General features: G+C 43.7%; 1 protein-coding gene across 4 annotated transcripts in view; it reads right to left on the reverse strand.

Annotated features, from left to right (window-relative positions):
• Positions 1-879: 879 nt before the first annotated feature.
• Positions 880-27,596, reverse strand: part of kif5aa (kinesin family member 5A, a) — a gene marked incomplete at both ends in the record, with an annotated part of 67,796 nt that continues 41,079 nt past the window's right edge. The window contains 13 exons of one of the 4 annotated variants that reach the window (XM_084445599.1): positions 880-958; positions 1,067-1,094; positions 1,197-1,273; positions 1,395-1,563; positions 15,343-15,559; positions 15,775-15,879; positions 16,034-16,105; positions 16,363-16,423; positions 17,292-17,393; positions 17,589-17,698; positions 17,823-17,878; positions 17,960-18,077; positions 18,205-18,393. In XM_084445599.1, the coding sequence (XP_084301725.1) occupies positions 880-958; positions 1,067-1,094; positions 1,197-1,273; positions 1,395-1,563; positions 15,343-15,559; positions 15,775-15,879; positions 16,034-16,105; positions 16,363-16,423; positions 17,292-17,393; positions 17,589-17,698; positions 17,823-17,878; positions 17,960-18,077; positions 18,205-18,393 (1,383 nt within the window). Of the gene's footprint in view, positions 959-1,066; positions 1,095-1,196; positions 1,277-1,394; positions 1,564-15,342; positions 15,560-15,774; positions 15,880-16,033; positions 16,106-16,362; positions 16,424-17,291; positions 17,394-17,576; positions 17,720-17,822; positions 17,879-17,959; positions 18,078-18,204; positions 18,394-27,596 lie in introns of all 4 variants that reach the window. The other 3 variants (XM_084445598.1, XM_084445597.1, XM_084445596.1) reach the window with 3 other exon arrangements.

The raw sequence follows: 27,596 nt of genomic DNA on the forward strand, positions 1-27,596 counted from the left end.
ACACATGACGTCATGTTGTGATCATGTGATCTCAGCTGTTAGCCAGGCTCCTCTGATGTGGATAAAGGGCGTGATACTCCTGACCTACAGCTGCTGTGCTGGACAGGCCATGGCGCTGACATCATAGAGATGAGACAGCAGTGTGGTGTGGACATAGAATTCGAATAAGAATAATTATTATGATAATAATAATATTACTATTATAATAATAAGGTACATATTATAGCTCTATTGTTTCTGACGGCAGGCCAGTCCCCCTGATGACATCATTAAGATAAGACTTATGGTGAGAATACAGGCTGGTATCCCAGTTCCCCCAGACCAGCTCTGGGCTGAGCTGATGCTCATGACTGGCTGGTGGGAGGGCATGACTAGACATGATGGCAGCCTATGTCACCTGGACACTTTATGCCAGTTTATAGCTAGTCATCAGGACAAATGCAAAGGCTATAGCTAGTCAGCTGAGCAACATGCAGAGAGTGAGATACGTTCTTATAAGATGGCATAACATTTTCTGGGATAGGTGCCAGGGACATGGTTATGAGGGTGTTATTTCAGGCTCACGATGCCTTATAATGCATCTAGGAGGGGCTGTACATACACAGAAACAGTTGCTGGTCAAGACCTCTACTAGAGTATACTATTTACACAATAGGTTCTAATCCCAGGAGCATGTGTGTGTGTGTGTGGTGGGAGCTACAGGACTGTGAGAGGCTGCATGCAGGTCCAGGGGAGAGGGTCCAGGTTCCTCAGTACAGTGGTAGGTCTCCTGAGGAGAAAACAAACGCAGTCCTTAGAACAAACAGGGTGCACACATTTGGTTGTCAATAGAGCAATTTGTGTGTGTGTGTGCTTGTGTGTTGTAGATACCATATAGCATTAACTTGCAGCAGTCTCCTGCTGAATGATGTAGAGTCTGTTTGGATCATCCACCTCGCTGCCACAGTGCACATCACTCCTGCAGACACAGACACAGCAGAGAAGTAGACACACAAGTCAGTTCAACCCAGACAGAGCTCAACCATGACTCACTGATGGACACGCTAGAGATAGAGTCTCAGCTCACCTGTTGTCATTGATGTCTCTGGCATTTCCTGTTGACAAAGGAAATAAGGGGGATAGTTAACTAATATATGTGTGTGTGTGTGTGTGTGTGTGTGTGTGTGTGTGTGTGTGTATGTGTGTGTGTAACTCACCATTGTCTATGTTGAGCGGGTATGATTCCAGGATGTCCGCGGGTCTGACTGCTCTGTAGCCCAGTGCTGTGGACACTCTGCTCAACACACAAAACAAATACAACACGTTACACACCATCTGAACCCATCATCCTTATAGGGGACCCTGTCTCAGACCCCCCAGCTATTCTCTGTGTGCCCCTGTCCTGGGGGACTCACGTGTTGGTCTGGACAGAGCTGGGCGCGAGCGTGGCGGGGAGGGAAGCCTGTCCTGTCAGGGAGCTCTGGAAGACGGCGTTGCTGTAGGTGTTGGCGGGCTCGCTGCAGCGCGTGTAGAAGGGGTTGGTAGGAGAGCAGACAGGAAGCTGCTTCGGCCGGACCGGCTTGGCTGAGGAGCACAGCAGTCAGGCAATCAACAAGGAGGCAACAAGGAGCACAACACAGAGGGCAATGATAAGTGACATTAGATTAACAACAAGGCTGCTAACTTTGAGCATGTATGTAAGCATTTAACTTCTGAAGTTATTCTGAACTGCTTGATTCATCAAGAATAGTCGGAGGGGCAGATGTACTAACATGTTAGTGCCCGTTTTAGGTGTAATTTTCTCGCAACATGCATCTAAAAAAATGACATGATGGTCCGTATGTAGGAATAGATGCACATAGTTAAAACCTCATTCTGCCTGGTGCAGAACGGCTAGTTGAGGTTTTCCTACTCATGATGCCTTCATTGGGGGGTTGAGGGAAAAGTGGGAGTTTCACACAGACGGGAGGAGAGACTGATTACGTGTTCCGCTGTATGAAACTGTGGGGGAAGCCCAGGTCTGATTTGTGGTGAAATTTCTCCATCTTTGCAAGCAGTTTGCTTGAGGAATTTGCTCATCGCCAGGCAGTCTTAAAGGATAGGGACACTGGACAGTACTAATTTCACCAAACATACAACAGCCATCCCTTCACAGCATTAAGTTATTGTTTCGAAATGGAGAGGTGAAAGGACCTATGGTGTTTACAGGACTACTTCAGAGTTTGGTAAGCATAAACCATGTAATTCCTGAACTTGAAATCCACGTATATCATACTTTTTAGAGTTTTTCGAGTGTGCCCATAGCTAGCAACGAGCCAGGGTGCGGGCGCCGACGTTATTGACATAGAACTCTGTACTGCACAAAACAGAAATATTTTAACCTGTACTAGTCAGATACATGCCAGGGAAGCCAGGAATATGGCTAAACATGAAATTCAGTGTCCTTATCCTTTAAGAGGGCTTATGAACTGCATGCGGGGGCACAATATTGATAATCCAATATGCCATTGTGTTCATGCAGGACTGACGCTATACGAGGTCACATAATAACCAAATTATTTAATATGTCCCGATGTATTAGATTTATTTGAACTCATTCAAATGCAGAAAGTTACAATCTAAAATAAATATATACAAATAAGTTGCTGTTTACGCTGTGCACATTACGGTTTGAGGGCGGATGAGCTGATCAAGGTTATAGTAGGACTGTAACTATTACACATTTTGCTAGACGATTAATTGTCTCAGAAATAATAGCGATTAACAATATAATTGTCAAAAAAAAAAAAAAAATCTTTGTACATTGAGAGGAGGACCTAATGCACCTGCGTGACTTTTAGTGATTTTTTTCTTTTTTTAGGGTGCGCTTGCAAAGCCTGCCCTGGTGGGAGGTTTCTAGGTACCAGAAGGGTTCTTGAGCAGTGGTGTTTTATATGTTAAAAACATACAGGGGAACTAAAGTAGGCCTATTCTTGCTACTGATGTGTTTTTTTAACACTTCAACAAAGGCCAATCATTTGAGTGAGTGAGTGAGTGAGTGAGTGAGTGAGTGAGTGAGTGAGTGAGTGAGTGAGTGAGAGAGAGAGTGAGTGAGAGAATGAGGCTGTATTCCAAATGCTAGGGCACTCCGATTATGTTCGAAGGGAACATAATCGGAGCCATGCCCACTTCCACCATATTGAAGGCCGTTCCAATCCGAAGGGTGCAAAAGTACTCCCTTCGAAGGGCCCTTCGTAACGGTCATTTTTGAAGTGAACAAGCGATGGTCACTTTTGCTCCCTTTGCTACCACAACTCTTTGCGACTGGGACGTCTCCGGTCAATAATTTAGCAACAAATATGGTGGGCGGTGAGTAATTTGGCAACCTAGCTTAATGGTTTGTGGACATTGTAGGATAAAACCAATTGCACGAAGCGCGCCAACAAGATTAGCCTACCACTGATGTGCTCGTTGGACCACAGCTGCCAGACAGACAGCGAGCAGCACGGGCATTTAAATTTTATTTACCTGTCACAGAACCACAACAATATTACAGCACAGTGTAAACTATGCCTCCCAGCCAACAAAACCCTCTTGACGGCCAAGGACTCAACGTCCAACCTGAAAAAGCATTTGCAGGTAAGTTAACGTTAGCAAATGTCAAACGTTAGGGTAGCTAACGTTAACCTTACTTCCACTGACAGCTAAATTAGCTAGCAGTAGGCTTCTACAGTATAGCACTAATGTTCAGAAAACCAGACCTAAGCCCCCATTCAGATTATTTTCACTCAATAGCGCCTGTCGGCATTATTCAAGAGCTATAACTAACTGCCTGGGAAAACTGGTCAGTGGGTGTTTTGTCCATAATATATAAGGCTGTGTGTCCACTGGAAAGCTGTATAGCTGAAGAGCGCCAATCACAGCTGCTTAGAATGCATTAGAGCTGGAGTTTAGAGCTGGCTCCGACGTTTACACCTAACGTTAGCAACGAGTGTTGAGTTTGCAGACTGCAATTAACTAGACAAGGCAAGATGACACGCACCCTAACCTCTTGGCATTAACATTTGCTCTAACTGGGCAGGTGCTGGGCAACTGCTGTTTAGCTATGTTGTCAGCTCTAGAACACAGAAAAATAATAAATATTGTAGGATTTCTGGTGAAATACACAGGCCTACATTTTATATCTGGTGAAATACACAGTAGCCTACATTTTATTTAAAGTAATCCAAAAGTAACTGAAAGTAATCCCTTACTTTACTTTTAAATTGTGGTAATCGGATTACGTTACTGACTACAATTTTTCACAAGTAACTTGTAACTGCAAGGGATTGCTTTTTAAAAGTAACCTTCCCAACCCTGCCTACGATGCGATGCAGCAAGAACTTCTTATGGAATCGGCTACTTTGTTTGGTATGTCCATGTTTTATTCTAATTTGTAGCAACTGGTGAGACTAGGCTGCTCGATTCGGCATTTGTGTGACAGGATTCCAGCGGCTCTAGACCGGAAACCAAGCGAATAGAAACAGGCTCTCCCCCGAGGACAGCCTGATGATGCGAGGCTGGGTTTTCAAGGCAAATGAAAAATCAACAAATTAAATTAGCCCACACATTTAAAACTCTGACAAATGTCATAATTGGTCGAGATGTTAACTAACCTTTGATTTGTCAAAATGCTTAAAAGTGGGCATAGGGTAAGCCAGCTACCTATTGGCTTACATTGGAATTTCCATTTGAACATTGGGACAGTTTATCCAATCAATCAACCAATTTGGTCATGCAATTTGAAAATGCCGTTTACAATTGGCAATTCAATATGCAGAGTGGTCATGCAATTTGAAAATGCATTTTGCAATTGGCAATTCAGTATGCAAAGTGGCAATGCAATCCTCAATTCACTTTGAAGAAAAAATAGAATGAAAGCTGAATCAATTGAATTCCATATTGCCATGGTTTTTTGGTCTCTTTATTCAAATGGCCATGAATTTTGCAATTAACAATTCAATATGCAATTTGGTCATGCAATTTGAAAATGCATTTTACAGTTGGCAATTCAATATGCAAAGTGGCAATGCAATTTGAAAATGCATTTTACAATTTGCAATTCAATATGCAAAGTGGCAATGCAATCCTCAATTCACTTTGAAGAAAAAATAGAATGAAAGCTGAATGAATTGCATGTCATATTGCCGTGGTTTTCACTTTGAAGAAAAAAATAGAATGAAAGCTAAATCAATTGCATGTCATATTGCTGTGGTTTTTGGGTGTCTTTATTCAAATGACCATTCAGTGTGCAGACCCGCCCCATACTCTGCCCCTGATTGGCTAACTCTAACCCTAACCTTAACTAACGAGTACCAGCCAATCAGAGGCAGAGTACGGCGTCTTCGCGGAATGCTGTTAGCATGATGGCATCAGAAGAACTTTTCTCAGCTCTCATTGCCTTAGCAGACGACGCCGATACAAATCGGGCATCGGCAACGGATGTCCGTGATAGGGTGGAAATGCTTTCCCAGAGGGTGGAAGAACTTTCTGCCTTAACAGGCCTTGACACCTCAGCTGTTCAACTGAAGCTGACAGAGGCGTTACAGGCTCTGTCTGTGGCGCGTGGAGTGGGGAGACCTGTGATTGAGATACCTGTCGAAGCTATAGAGGAGTCCCTCCGTCATGGCTTCAAAATTCGAGACATCGCAGCCCTGTATGGAGTCAGCAGAACTACTATCGTCCGTAAAATGCAGCAGCATGGGCTGAGGTAACGTTAAGAATTAGCTTTAATCCACCCTCTCTAATGCGTGCTGTTTCTGTTTGTCTTGTGTTTTTAGCCGGGGACTGCCCGCTGTTCTGATGTGCCATTGATCTGACGTCTCACTAGTCCGAAGCTTGTTCACCGATCATCAGACATCCCATTGTTCCGACGGCTCAAGAGTCCGACCGACAATGGGATGTTTCGGACTGGTGAGACGTCGGACTAGTGGGATGTCGGAACAGTGGTATGGCACCTTTTAGCTAGTGAGTGCCCCAGTGCTATTAAGGTATTTTTGGTGCAAAAGTGCTGAACACCTGTAACAGTGGAATCGTAGTCGTAGAAAAATAGTCACACCTGCGTATCAGTAAATTCAAAGTCACAGAGAAAATTTGCACACTTGGAGGATTTATTTACTCTCTCATACAAACACAACAACAAATCAGCAGCTAAGGGTACATGCATTTATGTCTGTGGGTACACAAATTACTTTTGCACCAACTGTCTCAGGGGTGGGGCACTGGTCAGAGATTGGCCAATCAACGGAGCCCTTGTACACATGTCATTTAGCGCCTCCTAGTCTGGGGCCTTTCTCGTTCGGTGTTGTTTCGCCGGTCTAGAGCGGAAACGCGATGACGCATCGCATAATCATCCAGTCTGGACCGGAAGACGAACAGTTGTTGTAATGTTTTTACTGTAGGCTGCACATGGTGAAGTTTCGAGTAGATAACATTCGCGATGGCATCACCAGGCATTACACCGACAAAAATTGTAAAAGAAGATGCAAAGGAGAACTACCGGTTAAGGAAAAATAAAGCAAGCGGATGTTGGAGGCGGGCTCTACAAGCTCGAGCCGGATGATGGGGCGGGCTTAAGGCAGTGAAGTAAATAGATACCAGGCTCTCCTCCCCGAGGAGAGACTGGTGACACCAGGCTAGGAGGCACTAAATGACGTGTACAAGGGCTCCGTTGATTGGCCAATCTCTGACCAGTGCCCCGCCCCTGAGACAGTTGGTGCAAAAGTCATTTGTGTACCCACAGACATAAATGCATGTACCCTTAGCTGCTGATTTGTTGTTGTGTTTGTATGAGAGAGTAAATAAATCCTCCAAGTGTGCAACATTTCTCTGTGACTACGAATTTACTGATACGCAGGTGTGACTATTTTTCTACGACTACAATTCCAGTTACAGGTGTTCAGCACTTTTGCACCAAAAATACCTTCATAGCACTGGGTCACTCACTAGCTAGGCTAAAAGGTGCCATACCACTGTTCCGACATCCCACTAGTCCGACGTCTCACCAGTCCAAAACATCCCATTGTCGGTCGGACACTTGAGCCATCGGAACAATGGGATGTCTGACGATCGGTGAACAAGCTTCGGACTAGTGAGACATCGGATCAATGGCACGTCGGAACAGCGGGCAGTCCCCGGCTAAAAACACAAGACAAACAGAAACAGCACGCATTAGAGAGGGTGGATTAAAGCTAACTTTACCTCAGCCCATGCTGCTGCATTTTACAGACGATGGTAGTTCTGCTGACTCCATACAGGGCTGCGATGTCTCGGATTTTGAAGCCATGACGGAGGGACTCCTCTATAGCTTCGACAGGTATCTCAATCACAGGTCTCCCCACTCCACGCGCCACAGACAGAGCCTGTAACGCCTGTCAGCTTCAGTTGAACAGCTGAGGTGTCAAGGCCTGTTAAGGCAGAAAGTTCTTCCACCCTCTGGGAAAGCATTTCCACCCTATCACGGACATCAGTTGCCGATGCCCGATTTGTATCGGCGTCGTCTGCTAAGGCAATGAGAGCTGAGAAAAGTTCTTCCGCCGCCATCATGCTAACAGCATTCCGCGAAGACGCCGTACTCTGCCTCTGATTGGCTGGTACTCGTTAGTTAAGGTTAGGGTTAGAGTTATCCAATCAGGGGCAGAGTATGGGGCAGGTCTGCACACTGAATGGCCATTTGAATAAAGACACCCAAAAACCACGGCAATATGACATGCAATTGATTTAGCTTTCATTCTATTTTTTCTTCAAAGTGAAAACCACGGCAATATGACATGCAATTCATTCAGCTTTCATTCTATTTTTTCTTCAATGTGAATTGAGGATTGCATTGCCACTTTGCATATTGAATTGCAAATTGTAAAATGCATTTTCAAAGTGCATGACCAAATTGCATATTGAATTGTTAATTGCAAAATGCATGGCCATTTGAATAAAGAGACCAAAAAACCATGGCTATATGGAATTCAATTGATTCAGCTTTCATTCTATTTTTTCTTCAAAGTGAATTGAGGATTGCATTGCCACGTTGCATACTGAATTGCCAATTAAAAAATGCATTTTCAAATTGCATGACCAAATCGCACATTGAATTGCCAATTGCAAAATGCATTGCCATTTGAATAAAGAGCCTAAAAAACTTCCATAGAGGAGAGCCTGATGAGGCCATTCAATCACGTTAGCAATCTAGCTAGCTACTGGCAATTATCAACATGGAAAACGGACATCTGGAATATCTGTTAAAATCTCGTGACACTCCACGAGTCAGTCCAGGAGGTGGGTCTACTACCACTGTGTAGCATAGAACCCATGGCATCTTGGGTAGTTTTCTTTTAATCCTGATTTAATCAGTTTTTGATAATTTAGATGGCTTTTATTTTGAAATGCCACATCAGAATCTCGTGAAACTCCCCAGGTCAGACCCAGAGGGGGTCTACTACCACTGTGTAGCATAGAACCCGTGGCATCGTGGGTAGTTTTCTTTTAATCCTGATTTAAGCAGTTTGATACTTTAGAAGGCTTTTATTTTGAAATGCCACATCATAATCTCGTGAGACTCCACGAGTCAGACCAGGAGGAGGTCTACTACCACTGTGTAGCATAGAACCCATGGCATCTTGAGTAGTTTTCTTGTAATCCTGATTTAATCCTGATTTAAGCAGTTTCTGAGACTTTAGAAGGCTTTTATTTTGAAATGCCACATAAGAATCTAGTGAAACTCCACAAGTCAGACCGAGAGGGGGTCTACTACCACTGTGTAGCATAGAACCCGTGGCATCTTGGGTAGTTTTCTTTTAATCCTGATTTAATCCTGATTTAAGCAGTTAATGAGACTTTAGAAGTCTTTTATTTTGAAATGGCACAGCAGAATCTCGTGACACTCCACGAGTCCGACTGTGAGGAGGTCTCCTACCACTGTGTAGCATAGAACCCATGGCATCTTGGGTAGTTTTCTTTTAATCCTGATTTAAGCAGTTTTTGATCATTTAGAAGGCTTTTATTTTGGAATGCCACATCAGAATCTCGTGAAACTCCACACGTCAGACCCAGAGGGGGTCTCCTACCACTGTGCAGCATAGAATCTGTGGCATCTTGGGTAGTTTTATTTTAATCCTGATTTAATCCTGATTTAAACAGTTTTTGATACTTTAGAAGGCTTTTATTTTGAAATACCACATCAGAATGTCGTGAAACTCCACAGGTCAGACCCAGAGGGGGTATACTACCACTGTGTAGTATAGAACCCGTGGCATCTTGGGTAGTTTTCTTTTAATCTTATTTAATCCTGATTTAAGCAGTGTTTGAGACTTTAGAAGGCTTTTATTTTGAAATGGCACATCAGAATCTTGTGACCCTCCACCACCGACTGTGAGGTAAACTCCACACGTCAGACCCAGAGGGGGTCTCCTACCACTGTGCAGCATAGAATCCGTGGCATCTTGGGTAGTTTTCTTTTAATCCTGATTTAAACAGTTTTTGATACTTTAGAAGGCTTTTATTTTGAAATACCACATCAGAATCTCGTGAAACTCCACAGGTCAGACCCAGAGGGGGTATACTACCACTGTGTAGCATAGAACCCGTGGCATATTGGGTAGTTTTCTTTTAATCTTATTTAATCCTGATTTAAGCATTGTTTGAGACTTTAGAAGGCTTTTATTTTGAAATGGCACATCAGAATCTTGTGACCCTCCATGACCGACTGTGAGGAGGTCTCCTACCACTGTGTAGCATAGAACCCGTGGCATCTTGGGTAGTTTTCTTTTAATCCTGATTTAATCCTGATTTAAGCAGTTTGAGACTTTAGAAGGCTTTTATTTTGGAATGGCACATCAGAATCTCTTGAAATTCCACGAGTCAGACCAAGAGGGGGTCTACTGGCACTGTGTAGCATAGAACCCGTTGCATCCTGGGTAGCTTTCTTTTAATCCTGATTTAATCCTGATTTAAGCAGTTTTTGATACTTGAGAAGGCTTTAATTTTGCAATGCCACATCAAAATCTCGTGAAACTCCACGAGTAAGTCCAGGAGCGGGTCTACTGCCACGGTGTAGCATAGAACCCATGGCATCTTGGGTAGTTTTCTTTTAATCCTGATTTAATCAGTTTTTGATAATTTAGATGGCTTTTATTTTGAAATGCCACATCAGAATCTCGTGAAACTCCCCAGGTCAGACCCAGAGGAGGTCTACTACCACTGTGTAGCATAGAACCCATGGCATCTTGAGTAGTTTTCTTGTAATCCTGATTTAATCCTGATTTAAGCAGTTTCTGAGACTTTAGAAGGCTTTTATTTTGAAATGCCACATCAGAATCTAGTGAAACTCCACAAGTCAGACCGAGAGGGGGTCTACTACCACTGTGTAGCATAGAACCCGTGGCATCTTGGGTAGTTTTCTTTTAATCCTGATTTAATCCTGATTTAAGCAGTTAATGAGACTTTAGAAGTCTTTTATTTTGAAATGGCACAGCAGAATCTCGTGACACTCCACGAGTCCGACTGTGAGGAGGTCTCCTACCACTGTGTAGCATAGAACCCATGGCATCTTGGGTAGTTTTCTTTTAATCCTGATTTAAGCAGTTTTTGATAATTTAGAAGGCTTTTATTTTGGAATGCCACATCAGAATCTCGTGAAACTCCACACGTCAGACCCAGAGGGGGTCTCCTACCACTGTGCAGCATAGAATCCGTGGCATCTTGGGTAGTTTTATTTTAATCCTGATTTAATCCTGATTTAAACAGTTTTTGATACTTTAGAAGGCTTTTATTTTGAAATACCACATCAGAATCTCGTGAAACTCCACAGGTCAGACCCAGAGGGGGTATACTACCACTGTGTAGCATAGAACCCGTGGCATCTTGGGTAGTTTTCTTTTAATCTTATTTAATCCTGATTTAAGCAGTGTTTGAGACTTTAGAAGGCTTTTATTTTGAAATGGCACATCAGAATCTTGTGACCCTCCACCACCGACTGTGAGGTAAACTCCACACGTCAGACCCAGAGGGGGTCTCCTACCACTGTGCAGCATAGAATCCGTGGCATCTTGGGTAGTTTTCTTTTAATCCTGATTTAAACAGTTTTTGAGTACTTTAGAAGGCTTTTATTTTGAAATACCACATCAGAATCTCGTGAAACTCCACAGGTCAGACCCAGAGGGGGTATACTACCACTGTGTAGCATAGAACCCGTGGCATATTGGGTAGTTTTCTTTTAATCTTATTTAATCCTGATTTAAGCATTGTTTGAGACTTTAGAAGGCTTTTATTTTGAAATGGCACATCAGAATCTTGTGACCCTCCATGACCGACTGTGAGGAGGTCTCCTACCACTGTGTAGCATAGAACCCGTGGCATCTTGGGTAGTTTTCTTTTAATCCTGATTTAATCCTGATTTAAGCAGTTTGAGACTTTAGAAGGCTTTTATTTTGGAATGGCACATCATAATCTCTTGAAATTCCACGAGTCAGACCAAGAGGGGGTCTACTGGCACTGTGTAGCATAGAACCCGTTGCATCCTGGGTAGCTTTCTTTTAATCCTGGTTTAATCCTGATTTAAGCAGTTTTTGATACTTGAGAAGGCTTTAATTTTGCAATGCCACATCAAAATCTCGTGAAACTCCACGAGTAAGTCCAGGAGCGGGTCTACTGCCACTGTGTAGCATAGAACCCATGGCATCTTGGGTAGTTTTCTTTTAATCCTGATTTAAGCAGTTTTTGATAATTTAGAAGGCTTTTATTTTGAAATGCCACATCATAATCTCGTGAAACTCCACAGATCAGACCCAGACAGGGTCTACTACCACTGTGTAGCATAGAACCCGTGGCATCTTGGGTAGTTTTCTTTTAATCTGATTTAATCTTGATTTAAGCAGTTTTTGATACTTTAGAAGGATTTAATTTTGAAATGCCACATCAGAATCTCGTGAAACTCCACGAATCAGTCCAGGAGGGGGTCTACTACCACTGTGTAGCATAGAACCTATGGCATCTTGGGTAGTTTTCTTTAAATCCTGATTTAAGCAGTTTTTGATCATTTAGAAGGCTTTTATTTTGAAATGCCACATCAGAATCTCGTGAAACTCCCCAGGTCAGACCCAGAGGGGGTCTCCTACCACTGTATAGCATAGAACCCGTGGCATCGTGGGTCGTTTTCTTTTAATCCTGATTTAATCCTGAAATGCCACATCAGAATCTCGTTAAACTCCACAGGTCAGACCCAGATGGGGTCTACTACCACAGTGTAACATAGAACCCGTGGCATCTTGGGTAGTTTTCTTTTAATCTGATTTAATCCTGATTTAAGCAGTTTCTGAGACTTTAGAAGGCTTTTATTTTGAAATGGCACATCAGAATCTCGTGACACTCCACGAGTCCGACTGTGAGGAGGTCTCCTACCACTGTGTAGCATAGAACCCGTGGCATCTTGGGTAGTTTTCTTTTAATCCTGATTTAATCCTGATTTAAGCAGTTTTTGAGACTTTAGAAGGCTTTTATTTTGAAATGGAATGAAATAACACTAACCGAATCGAATCGTGATAATCGATTCTGAACCTTGTGAATAGGAATCAAATCAATTCTTGAAATTAGATTAATTAAATTAAATACAAATTTTGTGAAGCTTTAAATGCATACATGTTTCCCCGGGAGAAGATTTGAAGACTGCGATGGGATGTCCTATTATTCTCAGAGGATTATCTAATAACATTACCGTTTTTCAAACTCCAGTATGTATCTAAATAACATTCTCCAGCCTGAAATCGCTATTATTAGACTACACAATTCACATGGCCGTGCTCTTACATCAGAGCAAATTATGTGGGCTGCCCTGCGTTTCTGCAAACGGGAGTTTTTTTTATATAACATTGGTGATGCAGAACACATTGGGAAAGCTACTGTGTGTGGAGACATAACTAAGGAAAGTGTCCCTTGCTCTGGACACAACCTCTGACCATGAAGGAGGAATTCCACAGAATAGCAGGTGACTATGTTGAAAGCATTCAGTTTAAGTTAATGACGATATTTTACATAATATTCTGGTAATGCTGCAACCTCATTGTGCCTACTGTAAATGAGTGAACAGGAAGTGGTTCCACAGCATTAATGTGCAGGTCATCGGCGCAGGTAGCCTACATTGACTAGGCTACTGTCTGAAAATTACAAACACTATTCATTCATATACTGTATACAATATAGCCTACATGACCACTGATTGTACATACTGTACATAGCCTACACGCACCTCCACAAAAAATTGAATGCACATTTTGAAGCCTAGGCCTACACATCTCACTCCATTTGTATATTGTATTCGTATTTTGTACTACTCATTTGCACCGTCTCATCTTGTCCCTGCACCCTTGTCTCCATCAATGTTATGCAGTATATTGACCAAAGCTAAATCCTAGTATGTTGTAAACTACTTGGCAATGAACCGATTCAGATTCCAATACTAGCCCTCATTCTCTGCACTTTTAAGATTGTGTGTGATGCTGCACACATTACAGTATAACAAAAGTAGGCTAACGTTAGGTTTTTATATCTGATACACAAGTGGAGACACGCATAGCTTGGTGCTTGGCTGACATCTCGGAGTGGATGACGACACATCACCTCAAGCTCAATCGGGACAAGACTGAGCTGCTGTTCCTCCTGGGGAAGGGCTGCCCGCACCGGGACCTGGCCATCACCATTGACACAGTGGTGATCCCGACTCGGACTGCGAGGAATCTGGGTGTGACCCTGGATGACCAACTGTCGTTTTCCGCACATGTCACATCCGTCACACGTTCCTGCAGATTCATGCTCTACAACATCAGGAGGATTCGCCCTTTCCTCACTAATGAAACGGCGAAGGTACTCATCCAGGCCCTGGTCATCTCCTGCCTGGACTACTGCAACTCCCTCCTCGCTGGGGCGCCAGCGTCAGCCATTAAACCTCTGGAACTTGTCCAGAAAGCTGCTGCTCGCCTGGTGTTCAACCACCCCAAATTCTCCCACACAACTTCCCTCCTCCGTTCCCTACACTGGCTCCCTGTAGCGGCTCGTATCCAGTTTAAAACTCTGGCGCTAACCTACAGGGCAATGAAAGGAACAGCCCCCTCCTACCTCCAGGCCATGGTCAAACCCTACACCCCCTCCCGACCGCTACGCTCTGCTACCTCAGGGCGACTGGTTGCCCCGTCACTCCGCGGCTCCTGCGGTCGATCGACACGGTCACGGCTCTTCTCTGTCCTGGCCCCGCAGTGGTGGAATGAACTGCCCACTGATGTCCGGACAGCAGAGTCGCTGCCCATCTTTCGTCGCAGTCTCAAAACTCATCTCTTCAAGAAGTACTACAACAATCCTCCCGTCTAAGCACTTATTGTATTATATTATATTGCACTGTACTTTAGATTGCTATTCTTGCACTTTGCCTTCAGCACTAGATTATGCTCTTAGTAACTTGTTTTAGAAAGAAGATGCACTTGTGAGTTCTGGCAAGTAGTAGTACATTGGCTCTTCCTACGTTAAATGCAATTATTGTTAGTCGCTTTGGATAAAAGCATCTGCTAAATGACTGTAATGTAATGTATATGCCAAGTGCGCTTTAATCATCATTAATCAATGAGATTCCACCACTTTTCACCAGTAGGCTAGCCTAATATTAAAATAGTGTGGTTACATGTTCACTGAATAAAGTAGAACTTTGACTCTTACGGATTATGCACGCGATAGAACTTTGAATTCCACCGGGGTGACGTAGGCCGATCTTTTGTTGTCTTCGGTTGCCATGGTGAATCATTGTATTGTAGCTCTACTGATGATGGCTTTTTATAGTTCTCATGCACGGGCTTAGCTCAAGCTGTACATAGTCAAGGTTGATTGTGCCAGCGTGAATCAGCTGGAAACTGTGTTTCTGGAACCGAAAACTCAGGGTTGCCGATGTCAGGATTTATCAATTCAAACCTCAGGGTTAGACCCATACTTTATTGAACCCGCTTTCTGGAACAGGCCCCTGGTGCCAGGACCCACCAAACGCTACTGCGGATAGAAGCATGAAATGTGGTATATATGCTCCCTGGGTGATCCTAAGACATCCTAGAAGGGGTGCCCACATACAGTAAATCTTAAACAAAAGAAAAAAATAGAAGAAATTCAAAACGGCTGCCTAAACAGTTTGAAGTTGACTACTCAAATGGCACCTAAAGAACCTCATAAAAGCATGAAATTGTCTATTTTCTGTCCTGGCCCACAGTGGTGGAATGAAGTCTCCTGGCGTCAAGACAGCAGTTGCTGCCCATCTCTCACCGCAGGCTGAAAACTCACCTCTAAGTACTACCCTGACCCTTTCTATTATATTACCTATAGTACCTATCTGTGCCGCATGGGGGCGCCGCAGCGCGTTCTTGGCCCTCATGGCATCCTTGATGCGGTCGACCTCTTGCTGGTAGCGCCGACGGTCAATCATGGCGCCCTCCTTGGCATCCCTCAGTGCCGTCTCCAGGGCCTTAACTCTCTCAGCAGTAGACCGCAGACGTTTCTCCAGCTTTGGAAGCTCACAACGCAGATCTGCATTGTCACGAACCAGCTAGAGGGACAGAAAGAGAAGAGAGGAACAGACAAACATACAGATAGACAGGCAGAGGGAAATAGAGTGAGAGAGAGGAGAGGAGAGGGAGAGAGAAGAAAAGGACAGAAGAGACAGAACAGAGACAGAGGAGTCAGCGTGTGATATGTAGAGTTGGAGGCTCCTCCCCTTCACATCTCCAGCTGGCCCTTGCGACTTGGGCCCAGTGCTCTTACCTGTTTGTGAACCTTTGTAAGTTGGTCCAGGTTATTCTCAAGAAAGGAAATCTTCTGCTTCTGGGTGCAAGACCCCCCACTGTCATCAGGCTCCATTTCGGAACTCTGAAGAAGGGAGAGGAAGTGGAAGAGAGAGAGATGAAGAAGAACTGCTTAGAAAGAGAGGGAGACAGAGAATAAGTAATGATGAAAGAACGAATGGGTGATTCGCTTCCTAGATTAGTGGTTAAAGTTTGTCTGTCTTTCCTCCATCACTCACTTTTTTAACCCGCGACGTGAGGTCTTGAACAAACAGCTTGCGCAGGTTGTGGAGGGTCTGGAGCTCACGGGCCTGAGGGAGAGAGAGAGGGACAGAGAGAGAGAGGGACAGAGAGAGAGAGAGGGAGAGAGAGAGAGGGACAGAGAGAGAGATAGGGACAGAGAGAGAGAGAGAGAAAGGGAGTGGGACAGATACCAATAGTCCTGTGAATATATTGTGAAAGGGGAGCAAAGATTATGGAAGCATGTAGAGAATCAGACGCTGTGAGAGAGAAAGGGAGAGAAGGATAGAGAGAAGAGATAGAGGTGTATGAGGTCTGTTCCGCGCACCACCGTCTCCTCCAGCCCTTTGAGGTCTTGCTTGGTCTGCTCATGACGCTCATGCAGGAACCTGACAGGAGGAGGAAACACATCATCAGAATCATCACTAGATGATTAAAATCATTGTGTCATCATTAATCATCATTAAGATCATGCACGGGTCAGCTACTCCTCCTCCAACTGGTTTCATCAAACTCAAATCTGCTTCAACCAGGGTTACTAGAGGAGCAGCTAGGGGTGACTGCACGGTCCCATTCAGAATCAGTGCATTTGGCCAGGCTGTTTTCTCCTTCAAAGCAACCCATCAGTGGAATTCAGTGCCACAATCAATTAGAGAGTCATCAACCTTCTACTCATTTAAATGTAGTATTAAGAAATGGCTCCTGGAGAACCAGCAGTGTCAACACTGATCTGTTGTGTGCGTGTGTGTGTGTGTGTGTGTGTGTGTGTGTGTGTGTGTGTGTGTGTGTGTGTGCAGAGTCATTGAGAGTGGGGTGTGTGTGCGTGTGTGGGGTGGGGGGGGGGTTATGTGTTTGTTACTGTATGGAGTAAGTTTTAGGTCAGATTTTATGTACTGTGTGTTTGTAATTGTGAATTATGTATTGTGATTTTTTTATTTTATTCTGCCATCAACCTGACAAGGGACTACAGATGAAAATTAGCCTGTTGGCTATATCTGGCACATTTAGATTTATGTATGTATGTATTTAAATGTATATTAATATGTGCTGTCCCTATTTTAAATAAATAAACAAACAAATAAACAAACAAATCACAACAAGAAAGTGTGTGTGTGTGTGTGTGTGAGTGCATGCTCGCCCCAGCAAAAGTCTTTATGAGCAGATCTCAGACTAGCTTTCTCATCCCAGGTCCTTTCTGTAACCATGACTGAAGGCGGGAGCAGGCTGACCAGAGAGCAGCGTCTGGTCTGGACTTACGAGAGCTCCTCCAGACGCTCGCTCTTGCTGCTGTCCTGGCTCTTCAGATGCTCAAAGTCCGAGCGCACCTGGGCCAGCTCCAGCTCCAGCTTCTGGTTACGACTGGAGGGAGGGAGGAGCGTTAGAAAAAGAGAGGGAGAAAGAGATGGTTTGTGAGAGAAAGAGATGGAGAGATAGAGAGAAAGAGAGAGAAAAAAGAGATGCACTGTGTTCCTTAGGATTAATAAAAGAGAGAGATTGAGAGTAAAGAGGGTGAGGAACCATGTGAATATGTCTGTGAAAGACGTGATCACTGACTCAGTGAGGTCATCGATGATTCTCTGCTTCTCGTTGATCTCATCTCTCAAGCGTGTCATCTGCTTGTGGTGGAGCCCACGGGGAGTCTCCCCCTGGTGGCGCGGAGGCCTCTCCTGCACCCAGACAGGCAACTACCCATTACAACTTCATTATACACACATGACTATTTATTCATCCCATGGTAATATACAGTAAAGATTATTTTAAAGATGTTCAGATAAGAGTCATGCCCACCTTGACGTTTCCATCCTCCATCTCTCCCTTCTCTCCATCCTTCTCGAGAGAGTTATCTGAGAGAGAGAGAGAGAATCGTAAAATGTGTTTGTATGTAATGTACTACTACTGGATATGTGTGTGTGTGTGTGTGTTACCTGGGTCCTGCAGCTTGGCCAGCTCTTCGCTGAGGGAGTCATGGCTCTCCTCCAGGAGTCTCTTCTTCTGCTCCACAGTCTGCATGTACTCCGTCAGAGAGCGAATCTTCACCTCATGCTGCACGCAGACACACACACACACACACACACACACACACACACACACACACATAACAATAAGGTGAGCTGAAGAACACACACACTTCATTCACTTACATCCAGGCATTCATGAGTGTTTCTCTGACCTGGGAGATGAGCAGCTGGCAGGAGGACAGCTCACGCCCCGTCTCCTCCATCTTGCGGTGACACTCCAGCTGCAGGTTCTCCAGCTGCCTGCAACGCTTCACCATGGACTTCACCTCTGACTTGATCTTAGCGATGTAGAGACGTGCCACCGTGAACTCCTCCTCGATCGCCCCGCTGATCTCCACCGGCTGGCAGGAGTGAGGGGGGGGGGGGGTCAGAGACTCAAAATCCCAGTATCATACACACACACACACACACACAAAGGAGGGGTCACTGGAGCAACCGGCAATTCAAGCCGTTTTGGGTCCCCGGTTCCCAGTTCGATCCCAGCTTCCAGTAGTCCCAGCAGAAGACACTGAACCCCAAGAATCACTCACGTGCAGCACGGAGGCGCAGGACCTAGTGCTCTCACCTCACAGCAAGAAGGTCTTTCTGTGTGGAGTTTGCATGTTCTCCCTTTTCATGTTTGCAAGTTTGTCTGTCCATGGCAAAGTTGGACAGGAGCACTTGATTGGCCCCCCAGGATGGGTGAAGAGCAGAGGAAAATTTAACCTGTGGACACTACTGTCACTTCGTGTGTGTGTGTGTGTGTGTGTGCGTTTTTGCGTAGGTTTTTTGTCCATATGGCTGTTTTGTGTTCTGAAATTCTGTTTTTCAGGGGGCATTTTGTTTGCCCGAAGTAAGCTAAACCACACTTCAATAGGTAAATCACGTGTACTGTTGCAGTTCATGAGTGAAGAGATCTTGTACTTTATTCCTGTGTGAGGGTGGATGAAATCGTTGGCGTTAGTGGAGTTGGAGCATTGGGCTCAGTTACCACATCTATAAAAACCATGAGGCGGGTTGGGGATCCGGAGGGGAACGGGTTACGAGAGCGCCTAAAAGAGAAAAAGGGTAGGAGGGGAACGGGTTACGAGAGCACCTAAAGGAGAAAAAGGGTAGGAGGGGAACGGGTTACGAGAGCACCTAAAGGAGAAAAAGGGTAGGAGGGGAACGGGTTACGAGAGCGCCTAAAGGAGAAAAAGGGTAGGAGGGGAACGGGTTACGAGAGCGCCTAAAGGAGAAAAAGGGTAGGAGGGGAACAGGTTACGAGAGCGCCTAAAGGAGAAAAAGGGTAGGAGGGGAACGGCTTACGAGAGCGCCTAAAGGAGAAAAAGGGAAGAGAAGGTTCAGCAGTGAATTCTCTGAGTGTGGGATCGCTCTGGAGAACGTGCCAGTGTTTTAGAACAATGGACCTCATTCCTGAAAGCAGTTAAGAAGAAATTTCTATATTATGTATCCAAATTTCTTCTTAACTCCACTTACGAAGTTCCCGGGACAATTCTGGCATTCCTGAATGGTTTCTTATCTGAGATTTGTTCTTATCTAAGAACAGGATTTAAGAATGTGGAAATGCAGTCGTACTGTAGGTAGGCCAGATTGGAGTGCGCTCATGTTCGCAAGGGCTGAATTTATGAGAAATCTGAAGTGATTGCGTTCACATAAATTCTACAGACATCCTATGCTTCAAATAATAATAATAATAAATACGAGAATATTTGTATCATTTCCAATTGAGGTTCATTTATAGTCATGATTCTACGAGGCATCGTGGCTAAAATAAATAAAAGCACAGTGAATGAATAAATAGGCACTAAACTCAGTCGCTATACTCAGACTCAGCACAACAGCACCTTATATTCTATAGTAGTCAGAATGGACTCATCTACATTCTGTAAATAAACATGTGAATATCCATAACTACAATATAGGCCTACATAATATAGATAGGGCATATCAGGATCCACAAGTAGCCTACTTATGCATTTAACTAAACTGTACACTTTTATCATCTGCTCTCAGCACATCCCATCCCTTTCATGTAGGCTATATATTTTGCATTTTGTATTAAAAGTCCATATACCGTCTTGTTTTCTATTGTTATTTTGTATTGTTTTTTTCACCTTGCTTAAGCTTAGTGTGCACGTAATAGCCAGAGGAGAAACATCTCACTGCTCATTTTACTGGTAGGCTATGTTGCATGTGACAAATAAAATGTTGAATTTGCACATGACCTTGAACATCAATGATGTCAATTGGGAACGTCTCAACTTATTCCGCGCTGTCTGGGGATTCTGTGTGCACACGACCCTGAGGTAAGGAGCTGGCGGGGCGTTTATGTATGCAAATTCAGGTGTACGAGAACTCGCATTCAAGGGAGCACAGCTGAGAACACTTTGGCGGTTTAAGAACACATTTCCACCCGTTCATGAATCCGGCGGGGATCTTTCTTAAGGTTGGTCTTACGAAGTTCGTAAGAAGACATTTAAGAAGACACTTAAGAAAATGTTCAGGAATGAGGGGGGCTCATTCACCAACGAAGTAAAGAAGTTCTTAAGAAGCATTTCTTCTTAAACTGTACTTACGCCATTTCTAAGAAAATTCTGGCATTCACCAATGCTTTCTCATCTGGGATTTGTTCTCAGCTAAGAACAGAATATACGAACACTGGGCCTCATTCACCAATATCTTCTTAAGTTCTGTTCTTAAATTTCTTCCTAAGAACATTTCTAAGGAAAGCTCCCATCTGATTCACGACGTGTTTGTAAACCGCTGGAAGAGTTCGCACCTGCCTTCTCTTAATGGCGAATCTCATGGTTTCTCACGTTCAAAGCTTGTGGCCGCTCACATGAATTAACATAGGTAAACTCCCTGCCAGCCCCATATAAGGATATGCAACTACAGGGTCGTGCGCAGATGTCACTTCTTGAATGAATACCGGTAATAAGCGTTCTCAACAAAGAGAAGTCATGTGGGACAACCAAGCCCCCAGGATTCGAAATCTAAAGTGAAGGCCTATTGAACCGCGCCATCTTGGCTAGATTTGTAGTCATTTGGCTATTTCCGGTGACTTTTGACTTGCGCAGTTGAGCTTTTCTGTCCGACGCGCGTCCACGCACGTTCCCGGCTCTCCCCGCTTTGATTTAGCAATGAAAACCGGCTTGCATATTAACCTGTTTTTGTAAAATATATCCATTGGAGAAATTATTTTTTCATCCAGGCATCTTAGTTTTAACAGGTTAAATATAACGGAACATGTTTTGTTTGCTAGTAGATGGTATTCATTCCGTTCGCGATAACGTTATTGCAGCCAGGCTAAATTCCTCCAGGGAGCCAGTGACCGGCGAGTTGAAGAGCTTCACTCCCCGCCAGCAGGAGCTTTGGCCGCGGCTACCGCATCTCGGATAACCCGCTGAGTTCGTGGCTGCTATTTCACATTCGCCCTTGATCAATCCCAATACCGATCCATGGTAATAATGAATCAATCGTTCAGATCAGATGGGCAGTGCTGCATGCATGTTACAACATCATTGTTAGCTTTATTAACATAACCATAGCCTACATTTATCTCTCTAACGTTAGGCTATCCATCTTACACCAGTCGGCCATTCGATAGCTAGAAGCGGTGAACGCCAACGTTGACTGAAAACACCCAAACTCAGTGTATCGTTTCATCTTCATGCTACACATCAACTCCTTTCCATTGTATGTGAATAAATTACTGTTATTCTAAAAATATCCCATTTCTGTCCATTCCTGGAAAAGGCTAATAATTGCTGTCAAATGATCACTCCAGTTTATCACCGTATCCCACTACCATTTCAACTATGCACAGGAGGTTGTCTTGTGGTCATTTTCATTAAAAAATGATTAGCCTGATCAGTTTGTTGTATGTATTAAGCCCTTTTTGAGAGGTGTGCTTTGACTACTCTCCTTTTTTGTGGTCATTTTCATTAACACATTTGATTAAACATCCGCACTGGCCTATGAACGGCTAAAGATTCCCCAGGCAGAGCTGGTTGATGCTGCTAGGGAAAGGGATGTCTGGGGCTCCCTGCTGGAACTGCTGCCTCCGCGACCCGACCCCGGATAAGCGGATGACGATGGATGGTATTAAAAGACTTTAGCCGGGACCCCGTTGATGTTAGAATTAATAGGCTACCTTTATTTGTGGTACTTGAACTTGTGTCTGCGTTTCTGGCTTGCCATCATGGATGTATTGTTCATAGGCTATGTTTATCGGATGAGATGCAGTTGTCCGGGCAGGTCAGCTAATGTGATTTACGAATGGAAATACATGCTTGGGAATATTTAGACATTTCAAACTTCCTCTGTTAAGGTGGTGCTGGGGACAGCGCAGACGGCCTGCATGGCAGTAAATTATCAAAAATTAGGCAAAATCTATCTATGAAAATAACCTCAGATTGAAACATATTTTGTGGTGAATGAGGCGATATAGGCTTAATGTGTATTTATACGGAGATAAGATTCGATTGATCAAGGGCGAATGTGAAATAGCAGCCAGGAACTCAGCGGGTTATCCGAGATGCGGTAGCCGCGGCCAAAGCTCCTGCTGGTGGGGAGTGAAGCTCTTGAACTCGCCGGTCACTGGCTCCCTGGAGGAATTTAGCCTGGCTGCAAGAACGTTATCGCGAACGGAATGAATACCATCTACTAGCAAACAAAACATGTTCAGTTATATTTAACCTGTTAAAACTAAGATGCCTGGATGAAAAAATAATTTCTCCAATGGATATATTTGACAAAAACAGGTTAATATGCAAGCCGGTTTTCATTGCTAAATCAAAGCGGGGAGAGCCGAGAGAGCCGGGAACGTGCGTCTACATTTCACATAAAGGTGAACTTTTTCGTGGACGCGCGTCGGACAGAAAAGCTCAACTGCGCAAGTCAAAAGTCACCGGAAATAGCCAAATGACTACAAATTTGCCAAGATGGCGCGGTTCAATAGGGCTTCATTGTTGTTAGCGGTCAGTGAATGGAGTGGCTGTATCCAGTTCTATTAATACATCCATGGGGACAACATACAAATTAATTATACCAGAGTGATTATAGATTCCAATATCACGTTTATACTTTGCTGACATCTAACCCAGCTATATGACGGCAGTACATAAACCGGTTTCAGCCAAGCACGAAATACCTCATTAAAATGAATAAAACCATGAAAATACATACATGATATAGTAGAGAATTCGAGTAGGACTACATACAAGGTAATTATACCAGTCCAATAGTGACTTTCAATATCGCGTTTATATTTGGTTGTCGTATAGCCCATCTAAATGACGTTTTTATATGTTTTATCCAAGCACAAAATACCTAATTAAAATGAATAAAACTATGAAAATACATATATGATATAGCAGAGAAATCAAGTAGGAGTACATACATGGTAATTATAGTGTACCAGTGGAATTAGTGACTTTCAATATCGCGTTGATATTGGTTGAGATAGAACCCAGCTATATGATGTATAGCCTACCTATAAACCAGTTTCAGCCAAGCAAGAAATACCTCATTAAAATGAATAAAACTATGAAAATACATAGGCTACATGATATAGCAGAGAAATCATGTTGGACTGTTGGTCGGTGAAATGTGGTCTACACGCATACGTAGCCTAATTTCAATATGTCTGCTAGCAGACAGCAAAAGACGTGATTTAGCTCAAATAGCCCAGCTATTTTATGGCTATCATATACAGTAGACCTATTTTAGACTAAGCATAAAAGCATTATTACAATGAATTAATGGTGCGTTCGTTTATAACTGGGAGGTGGCAAATTGCTACCTGCTACTAGGAATGATTAAATGAAACACCTCATGAACTCGCACTTCCTCGTCGCAAATTCGGATATGTTTCTCAGCCCTCAGTTGCTCGAATGCACTAGATATAACTAGGTAACTGGGATATAATGGTATATAGCTCGAATGCACACAGGTCGGAAGTAGGTATTTTGCCACTTGCGACTTGCCACATCCGACCACAAACGAACGCACCATAAAAACTGTAAATACCAAAAATATGCACCAGACGTCCTGTAGGCTAGCAAGATAATTATCAGAGCAGCAAATATGAAAAAGATGCACCGGAGACGTCCATAGGCTACAAGATAATGCTTTATTTTTGCACAGGTAGAATATTGATGTGTGAACTTTGATGCAGCGGCGTAGCCTACCTTGAATAGTTTGAACACGCACATTGCGCATGCGCGCATTTCAAACCATCACAGCGGAACGCAAGCAGCCGGTGCCGAGCAACAGATCCTCTCTGATGGAACAATGCGAGGAATTGGGAAATCTTTACTTTCAGGTAAATATTGATCTTGGTATTAACTGCCTCCTCTAAATTGACTTTTAGCTATTTTTGTGACACAGTTTGACATAGTGTCTGTCCCAATTCAAGGAATGCATCCTACCTAGGTCGCAGGTAGGTCGCGTCCTTCAGGCCAGGTAGGCCGGATGTAAACGTTTTGTGAAATGGGACTGTCTAGCCTACGGAGGATTCCCAACTCGTTATTTTGTTGCCTAGGCAGCCCCAAGCGCGTGCCAAGCGTGCCGGTAGCGCGACCTGTCCTGAGGTAACTTAGCGCGACCTGTCCTGTTGTTATGGAAATACCACAGAAAATGCCTATCTAAATCGTCTATTTAAACTCGTAGATACAGGCGTAATTTGGATAAAGTTTCCACATATTGGGATTATATGGTGGTACTATCAGGCATGACATTTTATTAAAACGTAATAACATTAACATCAAAGCGGTTTAAAAACGTTTTAAAATCCGAGCAATGGCGGCTGGTACAGGAATTCATCCGGACCGAAATGCATTCTGGGAGGGAGGACGCGAAGGCAGGCTGCGAAGGATCCATGGCCGTGTCCGAAATGCCTGCTACTTGCTATATAGCAGGCGAGAAGTAGCATGCTACTTCAAAAATGTGCCTGCTACCTCTCACCTGCTATTCTCGCCTGCTACCTCGCCTGCTATATTGTCGAAAAAAACGGCGAAAAACGTAGCAAAGTCTAGAGCATGCTATTCCGGATGTTACGTCACTGTTCAGCGAAATTTTCAGGACAGCTGTCATGGCCGACGGCTGTAAGCAGTGCATTAGCATTGTTAAGTACCTGCCATCAAATTAAGATTCTGTGAAATATATATTTGACAGAATATAACCAGAATATAAACTAACCACAGGTTCGAGGTCTGGGTAACTGAACGCCTTTTCGCCTCAGCGTAACGACGTAACCCACGCATTCCTGTCACCTGACTCAAGTAGCATGCTACATTTTTCTCGCCTGCTATATCGTTTTTGTGGAGTAGTAGGTACTATATAGCATGCTACTTCTCGCCTGCTATATAGCAAGTAGCAGGTAGCAGGCATTTCGGACACAGCCCATCAGTTGTATCCTTCAAATTCGCCAAAAGTAGGCCGCATTTGTGGGCTGCATTCGGAGGACTCTTCGTAGGCTGAATGAATTGGGACAGCACTTGTCGCCCCGCTGTGATGTAGCAGCCTTCAAACCCGGCCTAGGTAGGATGCAACCCTTGAATTGGGACAGACCCATAGTTTGCTAGTGCTAGCTTGCCAACGTTAGCTAATGTTAGCTGTTTAGCTAGTGACCATTCTCACTTAGCGACCAAATTAATGTAGCCACTAATGTCAATTTAGATTGTTTTATTCTATAACGTGTTTAGTGACTGCATTATCTGTCGTGGTATGCAGTGTGATTTCTGTTCAGTTTTGTCTGCTGATAATACGTTTTCGAGAAATACGCTAGAAACATCTCATTGCTAAGTAACAATCCTCCTGTTGTGTCTGCGTTGCATGGGAATGCAATATTTAATGTCCTATAAGCGCAGATTATCTTCAATTGCAGATTTTTTTCTCTTTCATCCATGTACGTTGATGTATGTGATATATTGTAATGTTTGAAGGAGATTTATGTTCTTTTTCGTAAATAAATTATCCTGATGTCTCTAGCTAAGAGGAAAGGGAAGAGCAGTCAGGTTAGACTTGACTGCATGAGATCAAATTCAGTTGCAGACAAAATATGATTCTACAAATCGACCCCTTTGACAGCACTCTCAATCTGTTTAAGAGGGGTGAGGAAACTGTAACCCTATAGAGGTTACTTTATCTGTCTTACTACATTGCAGAAGCTGTCCTGACACATAAGGCGGCCGAGGGGAATGCGAAGGCAGCCATCATGGACCACCTCAAGCAGGCCCCAGGCTGCGTGGGAGGAAGGGGGTTCAGGAAGGCAACTGGGTAATAAAGTGTTTTCTGCTGTGTTCTGGAGCAGCAGTAGTTCAGGAGGTGGAGCAGGTCGTCCAATGACGGCTTGGTGGTTCGAATCCCTGCCCCTCCTGTTAGCATGTTGGAGGTGTCCTTATGAACGACACGGCGCATGCTTACATGGTATCTAGCCACCATTGGTCTGTGAATGTAGTGGACGCTGGTGCTGTTTGTTTGCCGCTCTCCACATGTGTGAATGAGAAGACCATTGTAAAGCACTTTGGATGCTTGAAAAAATGTAAACGTAATTATAGTATGAAATGTAGTTTGCTACAACCTCATGCAGTCTGAACACAAGCTTAAGTCTAGACTTCTATCTTCACTACACTACACTTGAGTTCAGGTATCAATTTCAGTTTGTAATATGTGTCTATTTCTCCTCAGATCGGACCAGTGAGGCCCTCCATGACCATATAAGCCCTGCTGAGGAAGCAGGTGTTCTGAGCAATGGCCACGATGGAGGAGGAGGGTGTATCACTGACGTGTTTAGGCTAAAACCCAGTGAAATCCCGTTCGAATTGGCAAGTTTTTATACCAACTATGTGTAGACGTTGATTAAGCATTTAGGTTAAAACCTGGTGAAATCCTGTTCCAATTGGCAAGTTTTTATACCAGCTACACATTGATGCAACGTCTTTGAAAAAACGTTTATTTTTGGACAGTTATTCACCGTCCAGACGTAGCCGGTATAAAAACTTGCCAATTCGAACGGGATTTCACCAGGTGTTAACCTCAACGTCTATGGGTCATTTCAAGGTCTTTTAACCGGTTAATAAACGTCTGGATGCTCACTGGGCGACGCACACGTTTACAATGGGAATTATGGTTATGATTAGGACACGTTATGCAAATATAATTGTATTTCAATCATATACCAACTGTAGAAGGGAGGTGACCGCAATCACCAATTTTGCATAGTCTACATTTACGCACTCAAATGGCCTACTTGCAACTGCTATTCAGTGTTCGTATATTCTGTTCTTAGCTGAGAACAAATCCCAGATGAGAAACCATTGGTGAATGCCAGAATTTTCTTAGAAATGGAGTAAGTACAGTTTAAGAAGAAATGCTTCTTAAGAACTTCTTTACTTCGTTGGTGAATGAGGCCCACTGTCTCAAGTAGGCCATTTGAGTGCGGAAATGTAGACTATGCAAAATTGGTGATTGTGGTCACCTCAATTCTACAGTTGGATGATATATGATTGAGATATAATTATATTTCCATAATTCCCAATGTGTCCTAATCATAACCATA

Source organism: Borostomias antarcticus (assembly GCF_949987555.1).
Source record: "Borostomias antarcticus genome assembly, chromosome: 11".
Classification (NCBI taxonomy): domain Eukaryota; kingdom Metazoa; phylum Chordata; class Actinopteri; order Stomiiformes; family Stomiidae; genus Borostomias; species Borostomias antarcticus.